This window comes from Photinus pyralis, unplaced genomic scaffold (genome assembly GCF_008802855.1).
Source record: "Photinus pyralis isolate 1611_PpyrPB1 unplaced genomic scaffold, Ppyr1.3 Ppyr1.4_LG3b, whole genome shotgun sequence".
Taxonomy (NCBI): Eukaryota; Metazoa; Arthropoda; class Insecta; order Coleoptera; family Lampyridae; genus Photinus; species Photinus pyralis.
The window spans coordinates 2621490-2640372 of record NW_022170510.1 but is presented as its reverse complement, the minus strand read 5'-3'; the positions used below and the strand labels follow the sequence as shown (position 1 = coordinate 2640372).

The window sequence follows — 18883 nt, the reverse complement described above, 5'->3', positions numbered from 1 at the left end:
AAAGAATACATGCTGGAAAGATTATATTGAATTACTGTTACAGATACTGCATATGTCTGTAAGATCTATTCTGTAAGTAACACCATCAAAAGTTGCTTTAAACCTTCGTATATTTGAGGTCCTAATTTGGCACATAAATTTAATATATTTGAAAGCTAAATTGTTAAAAAGTAAATAGTTTTTTGATATGCCAGGATTTACAAATTTGTTGTAAAAAAGGGGAAAAGCTGACGTGGCAACAAATAAAAGATCTTGTTGGATGCATGTTGTTAATGAGTTATCTAACAATTTACTTTTATTTTTCTTAAGGTGGAATGGTGAAGCTTGGCTAAGATTTTAACCCAAAGGGTGTTGAATTTACTAATCTTGTTAAGTGAACAGCAGACCCAATTTATTTTTTTCTTCGGTTTTTCTAAATCATTTGCAAACCATTAGTCGAGGTCCAAAATGGTTTATCTTGAGACATTTCCAAAAAGTCCTGAACATTAATACAGTAAGTAGACTCTCTGACTGTGCCAGTCCATCACTCCAGTAATCCCGTGCATTTTGACGGGTGTGATAGGAGATTCAAGTCGAGACACATTATTGAAACTATTGAAAATGAAGGAATAGGATTGCTCAGTGTCGAGTGTTTATTTTTCATTTTTTGTTATTTTGCTATTATTTATTAGAGATGTTTGTATATGTCATTTTTTTTTAAATACCTTATTGGTTGTTCTTGTACAATAATACACTTGTTTTGTACATTCGAAGTGTTCTTATTGCTGACCTTCTAGTAATCCGTCATTTTCACTAATCCGGCAGTATCACAGTCCGATATCTGCCGGATTACAAAGAGTCTACTGTACATTTCTATTATCCCCAACACCTCTGAACACATTTTTAAAGTGAGATTTCCGAATTGGTTTCAAACTCCAGAAACATCAAAGGTTTGATACTTCGATATCTGATGTAGCAACTACTCACAGTAATTCTGGGAAATTGGCCCACATCAGGATAATGCTCGGGATAATGAATCAAAAATCGCAAGATGCAGCAATAAATTAACTCCAGAGCAACATTTTTTTAAAACCAAAATAGCATAAATATTTACACCGACAAATTTAAAATCCATGGCAATAATTGTCGCAATGATCGTTGCCACTTAAATTTGTCGGTGCAAGTAGTGTTTCTTAATGTAAACAGGGCTCGGAATTGATGGAACGCTGTTCTGGTTGGTAAAAAATATTACAATATCGTTCCTTTTCGTGAGAAATTTTGTTACACCGTCTGTTAGAATCTGAAGGACGTATAAGTAAATTGAGATTGCAAAATTGTATTTTTTGTTTTAGGTGCTGGTCTTATCATGTCGAACAATGTCATAATTCAGTATGTTGTGGTTCGTGGAGATCTGCTCAGGGAATTACATTGGCCAACAGGAGCATTAATTGCACAAGCTTGCCATGCAGTATCTGCAGTGACTCATCTTTTTCACGAGGATGAGCATATGAAAGCATATTTATCAGATCTGGATAATATGCATAAAGTTGTCCTTGAGGCTTCTGATGAAAGTGGGCTGCTTAATTTAAGAGATATCTTAGTTCAAAATCAGATTAAGCATAAGCTATGGATAGAACAACCCGAAAACATTCCCACTTGCCTTGTTTCAAAGCCGTACCCCAAAGAAGAAATTCAAAAATATTTTAAAAAATTGAAGTTATTTAAAATTTAGCTAAAATAATCGTTTAAATAAACTAACAAGAACAATACACTTTTATTTACAAATTTCATTTACATTATGGGTTCAATCATTTTTGGAATGTTTGCACTGGTGAGTAAAAGCAGTACTAATACTATCACAACTAAAAATGCATGATTAGTATAGGCATATACGCAAATTAACATACCTATGTGAAAAGCAGCAAAAATTGGATAAGCGAAGTTACACAGGTCATAGAATATTAAACCTGATAAATGCATTCCACATACTGCACCAAGTTCGCCGAACATCAGTGAGACAGCAAGTGCCATGGCTCTTATATGTGTTGGGTATAAGTCGACCACTATGGCAATAATTACGCTACCTCCTATAGAAGATAAAAGAGCACATCCCATGAATATGTCAACTATTGTAGATCCAGAAAGGCATTGTGCAGTTAAACCAGATAATGCACTTGTTACAAAGAGAAGTAGTAGGACATTTTTTTTGCCAACAATGTTTATTAAGCTTCCAATTGTCAAGTAAGTTACAGTAAAAAATGCGCCCATTAAAAAGCTCACTGTGAACGCTTCAGGTTTCATTTCTTCTTTGCAAGTAGACGCCTGTAATTATTAATACAAGACACCTTTATAAATTATCACATGTTTGATATAACCGAAACGTCTTGCTCAATGTTGATGTGAAACTATTGGCAGACGTGACTATTTTGTGGAATTCCCAATATTCAAAAAAACTTACCACAGTTTCGTTTGTGCTATGTTTGTGTACCGATTGATATTTGATGGCCCTACATATTGAACTCTTCTCGCCAATATTTTCTCTCTCAAATACTCTCATATGGTTCATTACTTCCGGGTACCACAAGTAAAATCCAAATGTTCTATACAAATATGTATAAATCTTTTTCAACATTAGTTTGAATACCTACACCAGAACTACTCCAAATTGTAAAATGCAAATTGCAAAAGTTTTTATGGCGAATTGTTTGCTGAACAATGAACAGGTTTGTTTAAATAATGGTCTAAAAAAACCTTTATTATTTTTCACATCTGCTATGTCTTCATCCAGCAGCAATCTTATAACAGGAAACTCTACAGATGACTTCCCTGTGTTTAGAGTGTACATTTTTCTTAGTATAAGAAGTGCTTCTGTTTCTTTTCCATTGGCTAACAAATACTTGGGACTTTCAGGCAGTAGAAAAATACATGCCGCAAATATAATGCTAGGTAAACCATAGGCGATCTGTAATAAACGCCACGGTTTAAACAATACTCCTATGAGTGGAACTTCAAAACTCCATTCACTGGCGATGATCAGCCAAGCTAATCCAGGGATAACCATCATTGCTATTGAAGTAAACGATGACATCCACAAAATTACTTTAGCCTGATGTTTGTCATTGTGGAATTCTCCACTATATGCGTAAACTACAGCAAATGCACCTCCAATTCTAATCACTATCAATTGGAATGAAAATTATTTACAAATTGAACTTACAGTAATCCATTTGTAAATCTAAGTAAAATAAGCATCCAGTCAACAGTCGCGAGACTGGAAAGTAATGTTATCATAAAACTCAATACCATACTTATTATGATAATATTTCGTCTTCCATATGCATCCCCTAGGAAACCCCATAAATATAACGATGTTATCACACCCAGAACGTTTGCTGTTGACAAATATCCTTTCATTGTAACACCAAACTGCAAATCACATTCGGCAAGTGGATTGATAAACAAAGTACCCATGGTCTCCATTGCCACAGCCATTAAGCATCCTCCTGTTGAAATTAATACGAAAATATTAAACTTCCCGTAACTTGTTAACGCCAATGCGTCCCCAAACTTAAACAAATGCCTATGCTCATTGCTGATTTTTTTCTTCATAGACTTTGGCATAGTGGTAATGAAGTACTGTGAGTGTAGACGTGTTTTAAACACATGTAAGTTGTTTTACTTAAAAAACAATGTAAAAACATGTTAGCAGGCGAGATTATAAAAAATCATAAATAACTCGAGTTTGCAAGCGGTTTTGTAACTACCCGCTATTTAAATAATATATTTTTATATTTTTGTGATACGAATTTATATTTTGTTGATTCATTTCCACTTTTATAGAAATCATTGTTTTATTGTATACGTAAGTCAGTTTATTTTTTCTCGATGTTTCTAGCTGAATTTCGAGCTTTTGTAGAATTTTGAAGATGTTTTTTTTTGATAATTCATCTTAATTGAATAGTTAAATATTTTAATTAAGATAAGGTAGAGCTATCATTCCTTGATAAAATTGTAGATAAAGTTCATTTTTTTCAATTGTTTCATAATAAGTACCTACAATTAAAACCTCTCTAGTAGTACCATTTGTTAGATAGTTGCATTACTATAGACTCTAACTATAAATCTACAGGAAATGTGTTACACAAATGGCATATCATAAGTTATTTGTTTTAACTTATATGCATTATTTAGGTAAACATAGAAAACCCTTACTTATGACTCAGTTGCGACTTTTAGCGCTGCACAGACTATTCAAGGTTTTTGTTGGGAAAACGTTAGCACACTTAATCTCAAGGGCAAGAACTAGGTAAATAATTAAGATATGGTCTTGGTCACTACTTAGTACTTAGCGCCAAGGAAAGATTATTGGGAAGAAGTTTTATGTATTTAGGGTAGCAACATAATGGAATGTTAATTCAGAACTAAGGCAACGCAATCTTTGGAACCTCTGCATGTTTGATTTCATTTCATATAGCTGTTGTGTACTTTTCTCTTCGACCATTTAAACCTGGACTGCTAGCGTCGTATAATATTTCATATAAAAATTGAAGCCAACATCTGCAGCGCCATCACTGGGTATGACTAAAATGAGAACTAAATCTGAGGTGCTAAATATGAAATTTGCAAGGACAAGTATATCCACACAAAATATTTATACGATAACTGTTTAACTGTATACCTGATTAATTCAACTTCAGCGTCTCATTTTTACTTAATTTTATAAAAGTAACACAACTAAATAACACAAAATTACATAAAATCGCTCACCCAAATTAAATCTCGTAACATTGACGTGTGTCAAATTTTGTTTCACAAAACACACAACTGCCCTGTGATGGCGCTGTAGATGTTGGCTTCATTAATTTGACTGTGCTAGTAATCCAGTTATTTTTTCATCCAAGACTTTTCTATATTAAGCAAAGATTAAACTTCTGCTCTCCCAATTGATGGTAGTGGGCCGTTGATTTTGAGAATTACAAGTGTGACGAGCATCATGCCTGGTTGTACGTTACATCGAGGGTCCAGATATGAAAAACTTATTCGTGGGATTATTGGGGTGGTTCTTATACTTTCGGTATACTTTTCCAAGAATATTCGATTGTGTTTGGTCGTTTTGGTCTATAGACCAGGAAGCATAGGTTTTGATCTGACAATTTTTTCAAAATGAATATTAATTGGACATTTTGACAGTAGGTGGGCAATAGCATAAGCACAGATTTTGTTGTAGCATAAGTACACAATCTATATTATGACAAAGGGCGCTTTGGGCCCTGGGGATGGTCACCCCAAATCAGGGTGGAAATCAGTGAATCTCAACTCATATATCGCATGGCTTTTAAACCGAAGAGTTTTGGTTAGCATAGGATGACTCTTCAGACGGATATCATGGGTCGTGGTTGCGCGAGTTCCCAGCCTACTTGAGTTTCGAGTTCCGGCATAGGGTATGGTAACGCATTTGGTTACCTACCACTCCCATGAAAGTCTTATGGAGACAAGTGCTAGATTATATACCTACATCAAACTTCAAACAATTTGATAATTTCCATATGTTTAAAAGAATGATCAAAAATATAAAAAGAAGGAAGTTGGGGCCAAGACCATGTAATCGATACATCAACAAAGATTTAGCAAACACCATTACACCAAAAAAGAACACGATTGCAAATAATAAAAGTTAACGGTATCAAATACATAATTCTGCATTGATGTTAAATCAAGTCAATTTCAAAAACAAAGATTGAAACTCATAACAAATTGAAAAAGATAAAACATAAATACAATATAAGGAAATTAAAGATTACTACCTGCATTATATATAACACAAAATTACAAAAAACGTATACTACCCAACGGTCTATATATGGCAGCTTCAAAGAAGGCTTCGTGCTCCAGCCAAACGGCTTTCCTCTTCTAAACAAAATCGCGCGGTTGTCAGCTCTCAAAAATGTGTGCATCGTCGTAGGGTGTATATACAGGGCGGATCCTATTTCGGTTTTCCCTCCTGCGTTTTGAGATAAATGCGTGCGAACGTGATTTTCGTAAGAAAAGTTCATAAGATTCCACTAGCGGAAGTGTATTGTAAGTTTTACATTGAATCGACCACGACACTGCTTAAAGTATACCCAGACACCTTACTTATTGCCAAATCGCTGGCAACGCCCTGGGGATATGTTCTTTTTGTTATATATAAAATTTTGTTATATAAATAATGTATTGTAAAAGAAGCAAACCGTATTATGTATTGATTAGCGCTGATGGTTAAACACGTGCGTCATATTGATTACAAAGTTTACCACAAGCGAGAAAGCACCTAATAAAAGGAGAAAGTGCTTGTTTAGTGGGGGTTTTTTCAAACCAAGCTCTTCCCATTTCTGTGCGCCGTTTCAACTAGCTATTGTGCAAGCTCCCGAAACAGCGTTTAAATTTTCATCAATTCTGTAATGGGTGGTTTTCGCATTATATTCCTAACAAGCGGAGATTAAAATAATGTTATAACTCAAATATGTCTAATCGATTTTAACTGAGATTAGAGATATCACACCCCGATGTGGCGTTTTCGCCGCAATAAAGTTGAATTGGCTTAGACAGAAAAGCCTGCTAGAAAATTTCATTTACCTTCTAGCGTTTATGTTATCTTAATGAAAAAGCTTTCCCGGACGATATTTCTATGACCTTTTGAACTTAGTGAAAGCTTTTCACTAGTAGCAGTAAAGAGGAAAGCTCGGGAAAGCTTTTTGCATGTGGCGCCAAATTTAAATTACAAAGGGTTCTAGACTACTTGCTACTGGCTGATGGTAAATAAATTACATCAAAGAAAAAATTTATTTCGCAATTCAGCCGCATGCAAATAGAGGCGAGGTTCTTTTGAAATTGCAATTATTTTACCCACCTTTGTTATTCGCCATCAGTGGCGCAGAGCAGTAGCTGTTTTAATGCGATTAGGAAGTGAACATTGAGAAAATGAGTTGGTTAAATAACGCTTCTTTACATTAATATAAAATAGTTGAAGGGGTAGAAGACGAAACTGTGTTGCATAGTTGAAGCTGAAGGTAAGATCCCATACTTTTGAGTGATAGGACAAGTTCTTGTTTTTTAAACTCCGTCACTGTGGACAGTTCAAACCATTCATGGACTGAACTAATATTGGAAATCCATTCATCATTTTCTCCACTATCGGTAATAGCTTTGTGTCCTACACACTCAATTATTGTATTTCGTACATGTGTTACACACTATCATTGGTGCGATTTGGGTGAAGAGGTCTACCCAAAATGAGTGAAAATAAAAATTTAGATTCTGCTTTGGAACTAATAGGTGGGTTTTAAAACTAATTTTGAATGGGTGGAATCAAACTTTTTAGGATATGGCAAATTTCATTACAATGTAATGGCATCATGCGCGTTTTGTTTTATATCTACAGGATTGCAGTACGGGTTAAGCGCGTATGCTATGCCCGCCGCCCATTGTGAACTCAATTTATTACCTTCTGAAATTGGATTTATTAACGCATCGTTTCTTGTCGGAGGTACATCCAGTGCGCTTTTATGGGGTGTTATCGCAGATTTAAATGGAAGAAGGAAAGTACTCATCATCGCGCTCCTATCGGATGTTGCAGTTACAATTTGCTGTGCGCTGACACAAAACTTTTTTGGCTTAATGATTTGTAGATTTTTTAATGGTTTCCTAATCGGCGCACCTGGTAGCGTCACTTTCACCTATTTAGCCGAATTTCACGCACCCAAGCACCGGACCAAAAGTATTTACTATTCAGGAGTTTTTTCGACAATCCCGTGGTTGATACTACCAGCTTTGGCTTGGAGCATATTACCACTGAAAATCGACGTACATTTTGGAGAGTTCTTGCTATACAGTCCCTGGAGAGTTTTCCTAATTATTCTAACTTTACCTGAAATTATAGGAGGAATAATGCTAATTAATCTTCCTGAAAGTCCAAAATTTTTGGCGGAAAATGCCCCCGATAGTGCCATGAGAGTATTACAAAAAATGTACAATGTTAACAATCGGGAAAATGTAAGCGAGTGCCCTATAAAACATTTAGACGAGCGCAATATATGTCGCCCTAAATCGCCCACAAAAAGGACGATCAGGAACCTAATCTTAAAAGTTTATGTACAAGTTTATATACTGTTTAGGCCTCCATTGCTGTCTATGACGCTTTTAACAACTTTGGTTACGTTCTCCAATATGTTTGGGTACGTCCATATATTCAAGGTAAGTACCTATATAGCATATTGCAATCATCAACATTTTAGGTATTATGGGATGGGATTATGGTTACCAGAACTTTTAAACAGAAGAAACGAAAATGCATCGCTCACCACGACGCTTAATACGAACGGCGCCGCTTGCTTACCGGAATTTGACGTTAAACTTTATGAAAACACCATTGTGATAGGAATTGTCGCACTCTTTAGCAACCTACTGGCTGGATGGTTGTCAGACAAATTTGAAAAAAGGATAATTCCGTTGGTTACCTTACTTGTAGGAGGAATCAGTACCGGGTGCATGTACTGGGTGAATTCCCCACTGCAATATTTAATAGCTTCTTGCATTTTTCAATCGACGATGAGTATATCTAACATTGCATTGGGAAGTGTTGTAGTTGATCTATTTCCTACTGATGTTAATGCTATAGCGATATGTACGGCTGTAATGGCTGGCCGAGTAGGGGCCATCTTTAGCAACATAGTGTTTGGGTACTTAATTGATGTTAATGTAGCTGTTGCAATTTTTCTTGTGGCTGGAATTTTGATCATGGGTGGTCTTTTATGCTTCTTTATTCCAAATTCTAATACAATTTCACTTGATTCAAGGCGTGATAGTATTGAAATATCTGTCATAAAAATAGAATCTAAATAAAATATCTTTCATATGATGGATTAATTAAATGTGCCTATAGAGAATGGATATATACAGATTTATTTTGTAATACCTCCGTTAGGAACAAAATGCCACCTGCAAATTTTGTGGTAGTACAGTCAGTTGTTTTTTTAATCTATGCCATTACCAATTAAATACTTATTCATGTTTCAGTTACACTATCTATCAGTTAATATCCATGGAAACAAATGCATTTAGTAAGACCAAAGATCATCTGATCTTTGGTAAGACCAATCTGTGAGATAAATTTAACTGCAACATAAAAAAAGCGGTGCTCAAACCTGAACTGCGAACACTTCCGTCCCTTTGCTTCCTCAAACTATTCTATAACAACAAACAGTAGGTATACCACTGTACCAGCTATAATACTTATATTTTTCACAGTATATAGGTAGGTACAATATCTATATATGGTTCTAGTACGGCTCAATACGCAGTTTTTAAGATCTTTAGTCTATAGAGGGAGATTAAGATAAAATTGATGATGATGCATGATTTTTACACTGACTCATAATATTACTGCCCCTCTTTATTAAGATCTCTAATAAGAGGCATTAAATAAGGTATCAAAATGACGGAAATATGTGTAGGTACCCACTGAATTTAATTATTACGTTTGCGAATTTCATTCAGTGATACCGGTTTACTTACGCTCAGTTTTACCACCTGTTAAATTTAACTCGTAGTCATAATTTCCGCACACGAATTTAAAGGGAAGTGAGGTGGGTGCTGGAACTTTTAATATAAATAAATTCGTCTAACCTATTTTTTTATATTAAATTGATATTATTCATGGTCTCAAACGGAAAGTGTAGGATACTACTATAGTTGATAAAAGGGAATACGTCATCGTAGCGTCGCGGCGCCAAGAAAGTTTCGTAACAGGAGCGTAGCAAAATGACAGAGGAATTAAATTAGCAGTAAAAATCAATACATTTTATACTTCCTCCCCCACTAGAAAAGCACAGTCATATATATGCTGATGGACCTTTAATGCCAGTGCATACATATGAGACATACAATGATAGAAATATTTAAAAGAATAAAATGTTGGGACTATACAGCTTTGGCTGAAACAGCGTTTTCTAAGACGGAACCACAAATAAGAACTGTTATTAGTATTACGTCTTGACACTCTCTGCATAAAAAGGTTTTCTTGAAAAAAATGTACTACTAAAACACCAATCGAGCATTTTTTAAATACCTACGCACTCAATTAGTCATCAGATGTTCAAATTTCGCAATTAACTTTCGAATATTTTAATAATTGTCAAGAACTTTCTGATATTTATTACCTATCTGCGTGTGTGATGGTCAAAAATGGACATGATTCTCTTCAATATTATTAGTTGGTTCGTTAGAGTATTCTTTCGGGATTTTTGTCTTTTTTTACTCTGCTCATTATTATCTTTATCTGGTCTCAAAAAGGAGGTATATAGGTAGGATAATTGAGAAAAATAAAAAAATAGGTATTTATATAATAAAAAATTATGATAATTCTAAGGGTTATTACGTTGATTTATTGTGTGTAGTATCTCTGTTGCGGCTTAATTTTTTATTCAATGGTGGTCAAACTGATTAATGTGGGGATTATTCATAATAACCGGTAAATGGAAATATTGAGGGAAGGAACATTTATTGAACAGCCCCCGGACTGATTTGTTTAAAATTCCATCAATATCTTCTTGGATTCATAAATGGACTATTTTCCCTTACCCTTATAAGAAAATGCATCCCAAATTTATCACATTTACCGGCAATTATTTTATTACTTTCACCGTAACATATCCATTGACAAAACTGTAAACCATTAGGCAACCCCTAAAATTCTAATAATAAATATCTCAATTTATTGAATTTTATTTTTGAAAAATTTGCACAAGTAGAATTACCTACGTTATTGCTGAATTTCGCAAATATTATAATTTACGCATAAGTGCGGAATCTATACCTTTACTCCAGAATTTGGAAATATTTCGACATTCGGCGTAGACCATAAACATAATAGTATGGTAGGTAATTACGTGGAGTAGGTACTAAACAAAAAGATAGCGATTCGTTCTCATAATCAGCCATTTACTTCTTACAGTTCAAAAAGTGTACTAAAAATTGCATTTTTTAAAGTGACTTCTGAGTAATTATGCAATTTTTATCTGGACAAACGTTTAAAAATTACCTCCCCAGCATAAGTTGACGTTGATTGGCTGTTGAAGACAGTGATCGGCCGGCACCGGATACCTCTAGAAGTGGGGAGGGTAACGAAACCGGTGATAAGCTCGTAGTGATAGGAAGTGAACTTATATTGATAAAACTTTACAAAGACTAGTAAATTGTACTTAATTCCGTTAATATTTAATTGTTAAAAATATGGAGAAACCAACTATTTTAATATTGGGTGGTAAGTGTATTGATCAAATAGTTAACCTTAAAAACCTTTTACTAAACATTTTACAGGATGTGGTTTTATTGGAAGAAATTTAGTTGCATATTTAGTATCGAATAATCTAGTGAAGTTCGTTAGAATTGTTGATAAAGTGCCTCCCCAAGTTGCGTGGCTCAATTCCGCACATCAAGAAGTCTTTAATAATCCCATAATCGAATATAAAAGTGCCAATTTAATTAATTTAGGTAAGTATTATTTAGTGCACGATGATACAAGGAAACTGATGTGTGATAAACAATTGATAGTTAACAGTCAAGGCATAGATGATTAATGTATGTCTTTATTCGGTATCAATCAAATGAAAGTCGACAATACATTCAAGTTCATTGCTTTTTAGTAATAATTGTTCGTTTATGGTTTACTGTTATGTTAATTAGTTTACAAAAGAAATTTGTTGGAAATAAACAATAGCGTCTGCTGCATTTTAATGATATGAAAGTTTGTCATAGGTACTGGAATTCAAGGATGAGTTTTCTCACATTGTTTTTAAATGGACATTGATTGTTTCATGTTAATTAAAGCGTGGGAAGATTTTGTAATGCTTTCTAATTGAAAGGAGCGGAGCTAAGGGGGTAGATGACCCTCTCCTTATGCGTAAATAGCACCTGTTAATTTTTTTAAAATCATTAGCATAAGTAATTACTCAATTACAAATATTTGCATTGTTAAAACAAAAATGTATAGATGGTTTCGTTTTTTGGCTTTTTTCTCAGCTGGAGCATATTTCTGCAAGTATGTATCGTATAGAAGCATAGGTACTTTTAAAAAGACAGATTTAGAAAATGTAGTATTTGAAAAAAATATTTACCAAACATGTATAACGAGGTCGAGACAGCACTCTTGAGCATTTGCTCCTTGTCTTTGAGGACACTTCTTGATAGTAAACATAGTTCAGTTACCTCGTTTTACCTCTTGCTACTTTTCATGCATTTTTTCATTTAGAGTAGTGAATAACCGACATCACTTACTAGTGAAAACTGTTGTTTAAGTCAAATTGTAAGCAATGTTGTGTTACTTCTGCCGTTAGTTTTCTTTGTCTCCTATCAAAATGGGAGTGTTATACCAGATGTTACTCAATTTTTTTGACAGTAGGAAAAAAACGATTTTGTGCATGTGTTAAGAGTAATTCTGTCTCGAATTTTGTTAATGTCAGAATAATACTGTAATATTTATTAAAATAATGTTCCCTGATGATGACAATTTTACTGTTGAAACAGGTTCTTTTAATATATTATGTACTATACTGACTAAAATTCTGTTTCGCGGTCTGTTTTCACATTCGGTTATTTAAAATGAACTGATTTTTTGAAAATTTAAATACTTATCTCCACTTCAAAAATTATGACCAACTGTAAAATCAAGATTTCTAATTTTGATGTGATAGACCGGATAAACAGTGGCAGATTTCGCACGTCCAAGGCTCAAAATTTAGATGATTTACTAAGCTTATTTTCATTAAAAATAGAGCAAATTCCTATGAGAATTCCAACCATGCTTAGGGTTTGTTATCTCAGTTTTAACATTTACAGTGACTCTGCCCGAAAGAAAGGAATTTGATTGCTAAATTTTCCTCGCTACGAAAGCGCATTTCAATTTTTTATTACTCAAAATATTTTACTGGATTTTTAATTACAGATTGTAATAATATCAAATTTAGTGGACAGTTTAAGAGTGGATTTGGCTGTTTAGTTAAAAAGTTGAATGGCCTATATTTGCTTGCTAAACCTGTCATAGGCCGCTGTTGATATGACTTATTACTCTTCTGCATTCTGACATACAGTATAGACTTGTGGACTCGAGGAACATGTTTGTCTTCCTTTGGACGGGTCACTTTAATTCCCGGAGGGATTAAAAGTTACAGAAAACAATGGAAATGTCAAATGGATTTACGATAATTCAACCAGATCTCAATTGGGATTGGTAGAAATTATCATGAAGACAATACTCGGTCCTCAGTCGTTACCATTAAATTATATGAAACCAGTTAATACATTTATAATATGGTAATCTTATTTAAGATATTCCACATTTTACAGTAAACATATAACTCCAATAATAAGGTTGTAAGTAAAATTGTTAAAATAAGAGAGAGAATTGGTCTGAATATGGAGAGCAGTATGTGGGCAATCTGCGTATTATATTAATAAAATTAATGCGGAGTATGTTTCCAGATTCTTGTAAAAACGCATTCTCACCATCATCCGAAGTACACACATGGGACTATGTTATTAATTGTGCGGGAGAAACAAAACCAGCTCAAACTGACCCGGTTTATAAAGAGGGTATACTTAAATTAAGTCTTAATTGTGCCAATCAAGCCGCTTTACATAAGGCAAAACGATACATCGAAATATCGTCTGGTCAAATGTTTAATGCAGATAAAGTTGCTCATAAAGAAGACGACGCTATCAAACCGTGGACTTTTATAGCCAAATGGAAGCGACAGGTAATATTTGCCCCACCATGAAAAAGGTGTACATAGTCAAATGTTTGCAGGTCGAAACCGAATTAGAACAAATTCCAGATTTACGTTATACAATTGTAAGGCCTGCAATTACGTACGGCTTGGGAGATAAAGCTGGTCTTATGCCCCGATTAATGGTGGCAGCCATATATAAACAGCTAGGTGAAACGATGAAGCTTCTGTGGAGTTCTGATCTTAAACTTAGTACTGTACATGTAAATGATATTTGTCGAGCTATATGGTTTCTTTGTAGAAGAGACGATACTGTTGGTCAGGTATGTTTCACATCAAGATAATGGTTTAGTGATCATTTTTTTTGTAGATCTACAATGTAGCTGATGATGCCGAGTCAACTCAAGGTTCCATATGTGGTCTATTAACCGACATTCTTGATGTAAAGGTTGATTATTATGGTAATTTAGTATCATCTGCGGTAGACTTAACAGCAGCAGCAGACGATGCTAACGACAAGCATCTGAAACCATGGGCGGAAGCCTGCCGAAAAGATGCTGTCCAAAATACACCTTTATCACCACATATGGATTATGAGATTCTATTACCAAAAAATTTACATTTAGATTGCAGTAAAATTAAAAAACTCGGATTTGAAGTAAGTATTCCAAAACCGACTGTCGAAAATTTGCAAGAAATAGTGAGAGATTATGTCGATATGAAAGTATTCCCTAATTCGTTGGCTTCATAATAGTTCGCTTGTGAACCATTACTAACTAATGGTACAACGTAACACAGAGAAACATTTTTTTATAAAGGAATTGTTCACATGTTTGGCATTCATTTCAGTTTGGCTACTAATTAATAGTGTGTTTTTTGACTAATTAACACAAGCGTTCAATACATTCCACTGAATCAAACACTGTTTAAACTTCTCTTAAACCTGGACAGGTAGGCTTTGTTTCACTGTATGAAGATCAATCTAGTCTTATCACAGATTAAGCGCGAATCGTGTTAAACACTAGTCCTGAGAGTTAAAGTCTCCATAGTATATACCGTAATCATCCGTCATTTTTGGGCATAAGTTTAAAGTTAAAATGGGGGCTGGTACTTTCTATATCTAATGACATTGAGTTGTTGGAGTTTCGTAAATTGATATCTATGTACTTACCTATCACTTTTACCATGGTATGCTTATGCGCATGTGCTCGTGACGTCATTGGGATAACTTGGCTCTACCACTCAATAAAGTAATGGGGTTTGTATTAAAAGTGTATCCCCTTTACGGATGTGATAAGATTTGTTCAATCTATGTCAACTGCGTCAAGTTTCGCACATTAAACTTACAAAGTATCAATTATTGCATGTTATCAATACAAATATTTAAAGTTACAATAAAAATATATAAGTAGAAATTATATTCGCGTTTCCAAATAAGGACGAGACCTCTAGCGGCAATAAAAAAAATTTAAAATGCTATTATTTTTAAATGCATCCAGTGCGCTTACTCAAACCGACAATAAAGAGGTCATCTTAATGTGTTGTCACAGAAGATTTCCAAGGATTTAAAATGTGTCCAGTGCAATATATTGCAACTATAATTATAAATCGAGTTTTAAAAAGCATCTCTTAATGAACAACAGTTCCAAGGACTTACAAGTGTGTTCAGTGTGACTGCAACTAAACAGTTTAAAAAAGCATATGTTGATACACACGAAAATTCCAGATGTGTACTGTGTGATTTTACAATCAATTGTAAATCCAGTTTCAAAACCCACTTACAGAGATAGAAAATGAGACACAAAATGTGCCTACAGTATAATTATACTACCAATAGTAAATTGAATTGTAAAAATCATCTGTTGACACCTACGAGTAAAAAATAAGAGGAGGGAATATAACGGTGGTGGGAAATAGCATAACACGCGACGGAAGTCGTTAAAATATCACTTCCTTTGCGCTGGTCAGTTATGTCGAATTGACTTATCATAAAAGAGAAGAGACGATGTCAGTTTTGTTTTATTACACCACTGCCAATAATGAAGCGTTTCTCCCCACTCTTCTCGCACTTTTATCACTTCCTTTTTGTCCATTTCCGTCAAGTCCCCTTTTAATGCAAGGTTCTCTCCTTTTTTTTTTACTCGTAGGTTGACACACAAGACTTCCAAGGATATAAAATGCGCCCAGTGTAATTACGCAACCAAAATACTTCTCGCTTTAAAATGCAGTTGCTAACTCAAAATTCACTTAGCTGTGGTCTGTGTGATTACACAATCAATTATATCTTAATTTTAAAGTGGTGAAAATGTAGCCAATGTAATTTTGTAACGAATATTAACACTTCAGAGCACATTTATTACCCATGACACTTCCAAGGATCGCCACCAAAGTTATTTATCCATCATTATTACACACTAATTGAGTAATTGCAATGGCACTTCTAATTCTTATATGGAGCATATGCCATTTTCAAACTTGGCGGTGATTCTTGTGACGTCATCATTGGGATAAAAACGTCATCTGTGCGAACTTGACGAATTTGCGTTCAGTTATAGGCATACCTTAGTTTTACTATCTCTGATCCAAGGCACGCCCATTTACATACAGAAATTATTTGATAAACATTATAGTTTTGGTTGGTTATGGAAGAGGCGGTGTATAAGTGTCTTCCCAGATTTACCATTTTCAAGATGGTATTTGTATATTAAAACAATATATCAATATTTCCGCCACCTTTGATCCCTGCCACTAGCCCTACCATCAAACCAAATTTCATCAAAATCCAAGAGAGTTGGTTTGCTGAATTACAGTGATTTGATATTGAATGGCCGCGATGCAAAAAAGCAGTGAGGACCCTGTTTGCGTAAGGCTAAGGCTTAAGTCTGTGACTACTATTAGGAGATGGAAGGAGTGAAGTTAATCCATTGTATTATATCTCATTGTGTAAGTAATTGTCTGAAACAGTGTCTTTTCCTATTACATTTGTGTCTGCTAAAGTTACAAATATCTCGTTAAAAATATTGTGAAGCTTACATTGCTGCAAAGTTTGAAAATCCTCAAAGTTAGGATTTGACTCATTTTAACATTCAAATGTTAAATCCAGCAGTGATCCAGTATACAGAACAGGAATTTTAAACAGTGAAAATGGTACGTCCATTTTGAAGACAGGGGAATGTGTCAAAAAATTCATCACTTTTTCTATTTGTTTTTAAATAAATTTTTAGGCAAGGCATTCCATGTTTCTTAGATATAATTTAAGTACTGCTTATTTGTGATTTATTGGATAAAACGTATATTCAGTTATAGTGCACGAATGTTTTACTTAGTATACAATTAATGTTAGTGCATACAATGCTGTAAGAGATGGAAGAATCCTCTTAAAAAATGAAAGTGAGCAAAATGCTGTGGTAATTATTGTGTACTTAAATATTTGAATGAAACTTGATCTCATATGCATCACAACTAAATACTCTCTTTTTCAGTTTTCAAGATACTTAAACATTCTGCTCACTTTAGCTTGCTTAGTATGATTAGTCATTTTGTCTATAAGTAGAGTCTTAGTGATGAGCTTCCTCTTTCTACTAACGTCCGATGCTTCTACGACAATCCCTTGGCTGTTGAACAGTACGAATACATTAATATTTTCAAAGCTTATTCTTATTTTATTAAATTCACATTGTGCCTAAATAAATTTTCTGGTCAGATTATGGTTTAATCGGTTAATATTTTAAGAAAAAGGAGTCAGCAATGTGACAAAGTTCTGTGTCAATTTTAATTGGACATATTGTGCAAAATTTGTCCTGCTTCCTCAATCATTATTAAGTTAATGAGATTAACATCATTAAAGGTTGTCACATTGCTGCCTCTACTACTTAAGTAATAAGTGTATTGTGATTATTTGTAGCAAACTAGTATTTATTAGATTTTTCAAAAGTTTATGTTTCTGATATTGTCTTGAAATGTACCAATTAGAGTTGTTATCAGCGTCGTTGTTAAATCAAGTTTTAAAATAAAATTTTTAATATATAAGGCATTTATTTAACCTTTCTGGTACCAGGTGATTTTAAAAACATCCAATATTGGGTGAATTTTCACTCCATACTGTTTTTTCGTTTTCTTAACTACTTGCATGTTATTTATATGCATTACTCCGGAGTGTGCGTAATGCATTTCCGTACCTGTGAAAAAAATACACGAAATCCCTATGTCTACTTCTTAACAAATATCACTGTATATCAGTTTCAGTGGTTGATTTATTGTAGTTATCAACTGCACCTTCATAAGCAACGAATTGGAGTGTAGGCGAGAGTGTATGGGTCATGGCCATTTCTTTTGTGAGTTGCGTATTTTTATATTTAAATGCCACTTAAATCATGTATATGTTCCATTTATCTAGAGGCGGTCGATTATTGCGAAAACTGCAGGGCTATCAAAAAATGATAATACACAAAATATTCTTTATATGAAGGGGTCCATTTAATTCTTTCAAATAGAAACCTATATTTTTCATTGAATATCCTTATATTCTACTCATGTCTATGTATTATACATCGGAAAATAATAAACTTTCCTGGGAATCGTTATTTCCCTACACTTATCATTTCTTGACGACATTTATACAGCGTGGGGTTAGGTTTGGGCACGTACAGCCTCCCCTTCCCTAGTGTTAGGTCCATGGATTAAACCCTGTGATGGAAGGTTTGTGTAATTATACATATGTATGTATGATGTAAGTAACGTGTTGTTGTTAAGATGCTATATTTCTTCAACATATCTCTGCATGATTGGCTACTGAGCAAGCTGAATAGGAGTCTTAAGAATACATTTTTGCGCAATAAAAATAATTAAATTTTGAGGACTGACCCCAAACTCACATTATAGGACAGCAATGAATGTATAGTTGCGTGATAGATATTGGCTGCACTGACTATTGGTAATGTGGTATGGATCGTAGGTGATTTAGTAATAAACATGATCAATCATCGTTCTCCAACTCGTCTAATCCATACCTACTGAGACATGTGTGGAATTAAGAACTAAATCTACCTATCAAGTTTAATGGTGATGTGGGACCACACATGAACATAGACAGTATAGATAGAATTGAATCAATATGACTTGCTTCAAATTTAAAAATAAAAATG

General features: G+C 34.2%; 3 protein-coding genes across 3 annotated transcripts; 2 read left to right on the top strand and 1 right to left on the bottom strand.

Annotated features, from left to right (window-relative positions):
* Window positions 1–1725: 1725 nt before the first annotated feature.
* Window positions 1726–3774, bottom strand: LOC116166730 (synaptic vesicle glycoprotein 2A-like). Its single transcript, XM_031481811.1, has 5 exons — window positions 3197–3774; window positions 2628–3149; window positions 2438–2579; window positions 1887–2301; window positions 1726–1841 (listed from the first exon to the last, which is right to left on the bottom strand). Exons 1-5 carry the CDS (start codon window positions 3598–3600, stop codon window positions 1771–1773), a joined length of 1554 nt encoding a protein of 517 aa, XP_031337671.1. The 5' UTR covers window positions 3601–3774; the 3' UTR covers window positions 1726–1770.
* A 248-nt stretch (window positions 3775–4022) lies between these two features.
* LOC116166621 (synaptic vesicle glycoprotein 2C-like) lies at window positions 4023–10919 on the top strand. Its single transcript, XM_031481619.1, has 2 exons — window positions 4023–8192; window positions 8253–10919. Exons 1-2 carry the CDS (start codon window positions 7366–7368, stop codon window positions 8857–8859), a joined length of 1434 nt encoding a protein of 477 aa, XP_031337479.1. The 5' UTR covers window positions 4023–7365; the 3' UTR covers window positions 8860–10919.
* A 187-nt stretch (window positions 10920–11106) lies between these two features.
* Window positions 11107–14766, top strand: LOC116166622. Its single transcript, XM_031481620.1, has 5 exons — window positions 11107–11278; window positions 11335–11508; window positions 13495–13769; window positions 13820–14062; window positions 14110–14766. The coding sequence occupies exons 1-5, from the start codon at window positions 11248–11250 to the stop codon at window positions 14488–14490; spliced, it is 1104 nt and encodes a 367-aa protein (XP_031337480.1). The 5' UTR covers window positions 11107–11247; the 3' UTR covers window positions 14491–14766.
* The last annotated feature ends 4117 nt before the right edge of the window (window positions 14767–18883 follow it).

Bases quoted from the DNA above. Each gene is read 5' to 3' on its own strand.
- LOC116166730 (XM_031481811.1), bottom strand. From the start codon at position 3,600: ATGCCAAAGTCTATGAAGAAAAAAATCAGCAATGAGCATAGGCATTTG. The intron at 2,302-2,437 runs GTAAGTTTTTTT...TAATAATTACAG, and splicing joins ATAGCACAAACGAAACTGTG to GCGTCTACTTGCAAAGAAGA. The intron at 1,842-1,886 runs GTATGTTAATTT...ATGCATTTTTAG, and splicing joins TTTTGCTGCTTTTCACATAG to TTGTGATAGTATTAGTACTG.
- LOC116166621 (XM_031481619.1), top strand. From the start codon at position 7,366: ATGGCATCATGCGCGTTTTGTTTTATATCTACAGGATTGCAGTACGGG. The intron at 8,193-8,252 runs GTACGTCCATAT...TCAACATTTTAG, and splicing joins ACGTTCTCCAATATGTTTGG to GTATTATGGGATGGGATTAT.
- LOC116166622 (XM_031481620.1), top strand. From the start codon at position 11,248: ATGGAGAAACCAACTATTTTAATATTGGGTG. The intron at 11,279-11,334 runs GTAAGTGTATTG...AACATTTTACAG, and splicing joins AACTATTTTAATATTGGGTG to GATGTGGTTTTATTGGAAGA. The intron at 14,063-14,109 runs GTATGTTTCACA...TTTTTTTTGTAG, and splicing joins GAGACGATACTGTTGGTCAG to ATCTACAATGTAGCTGATGA.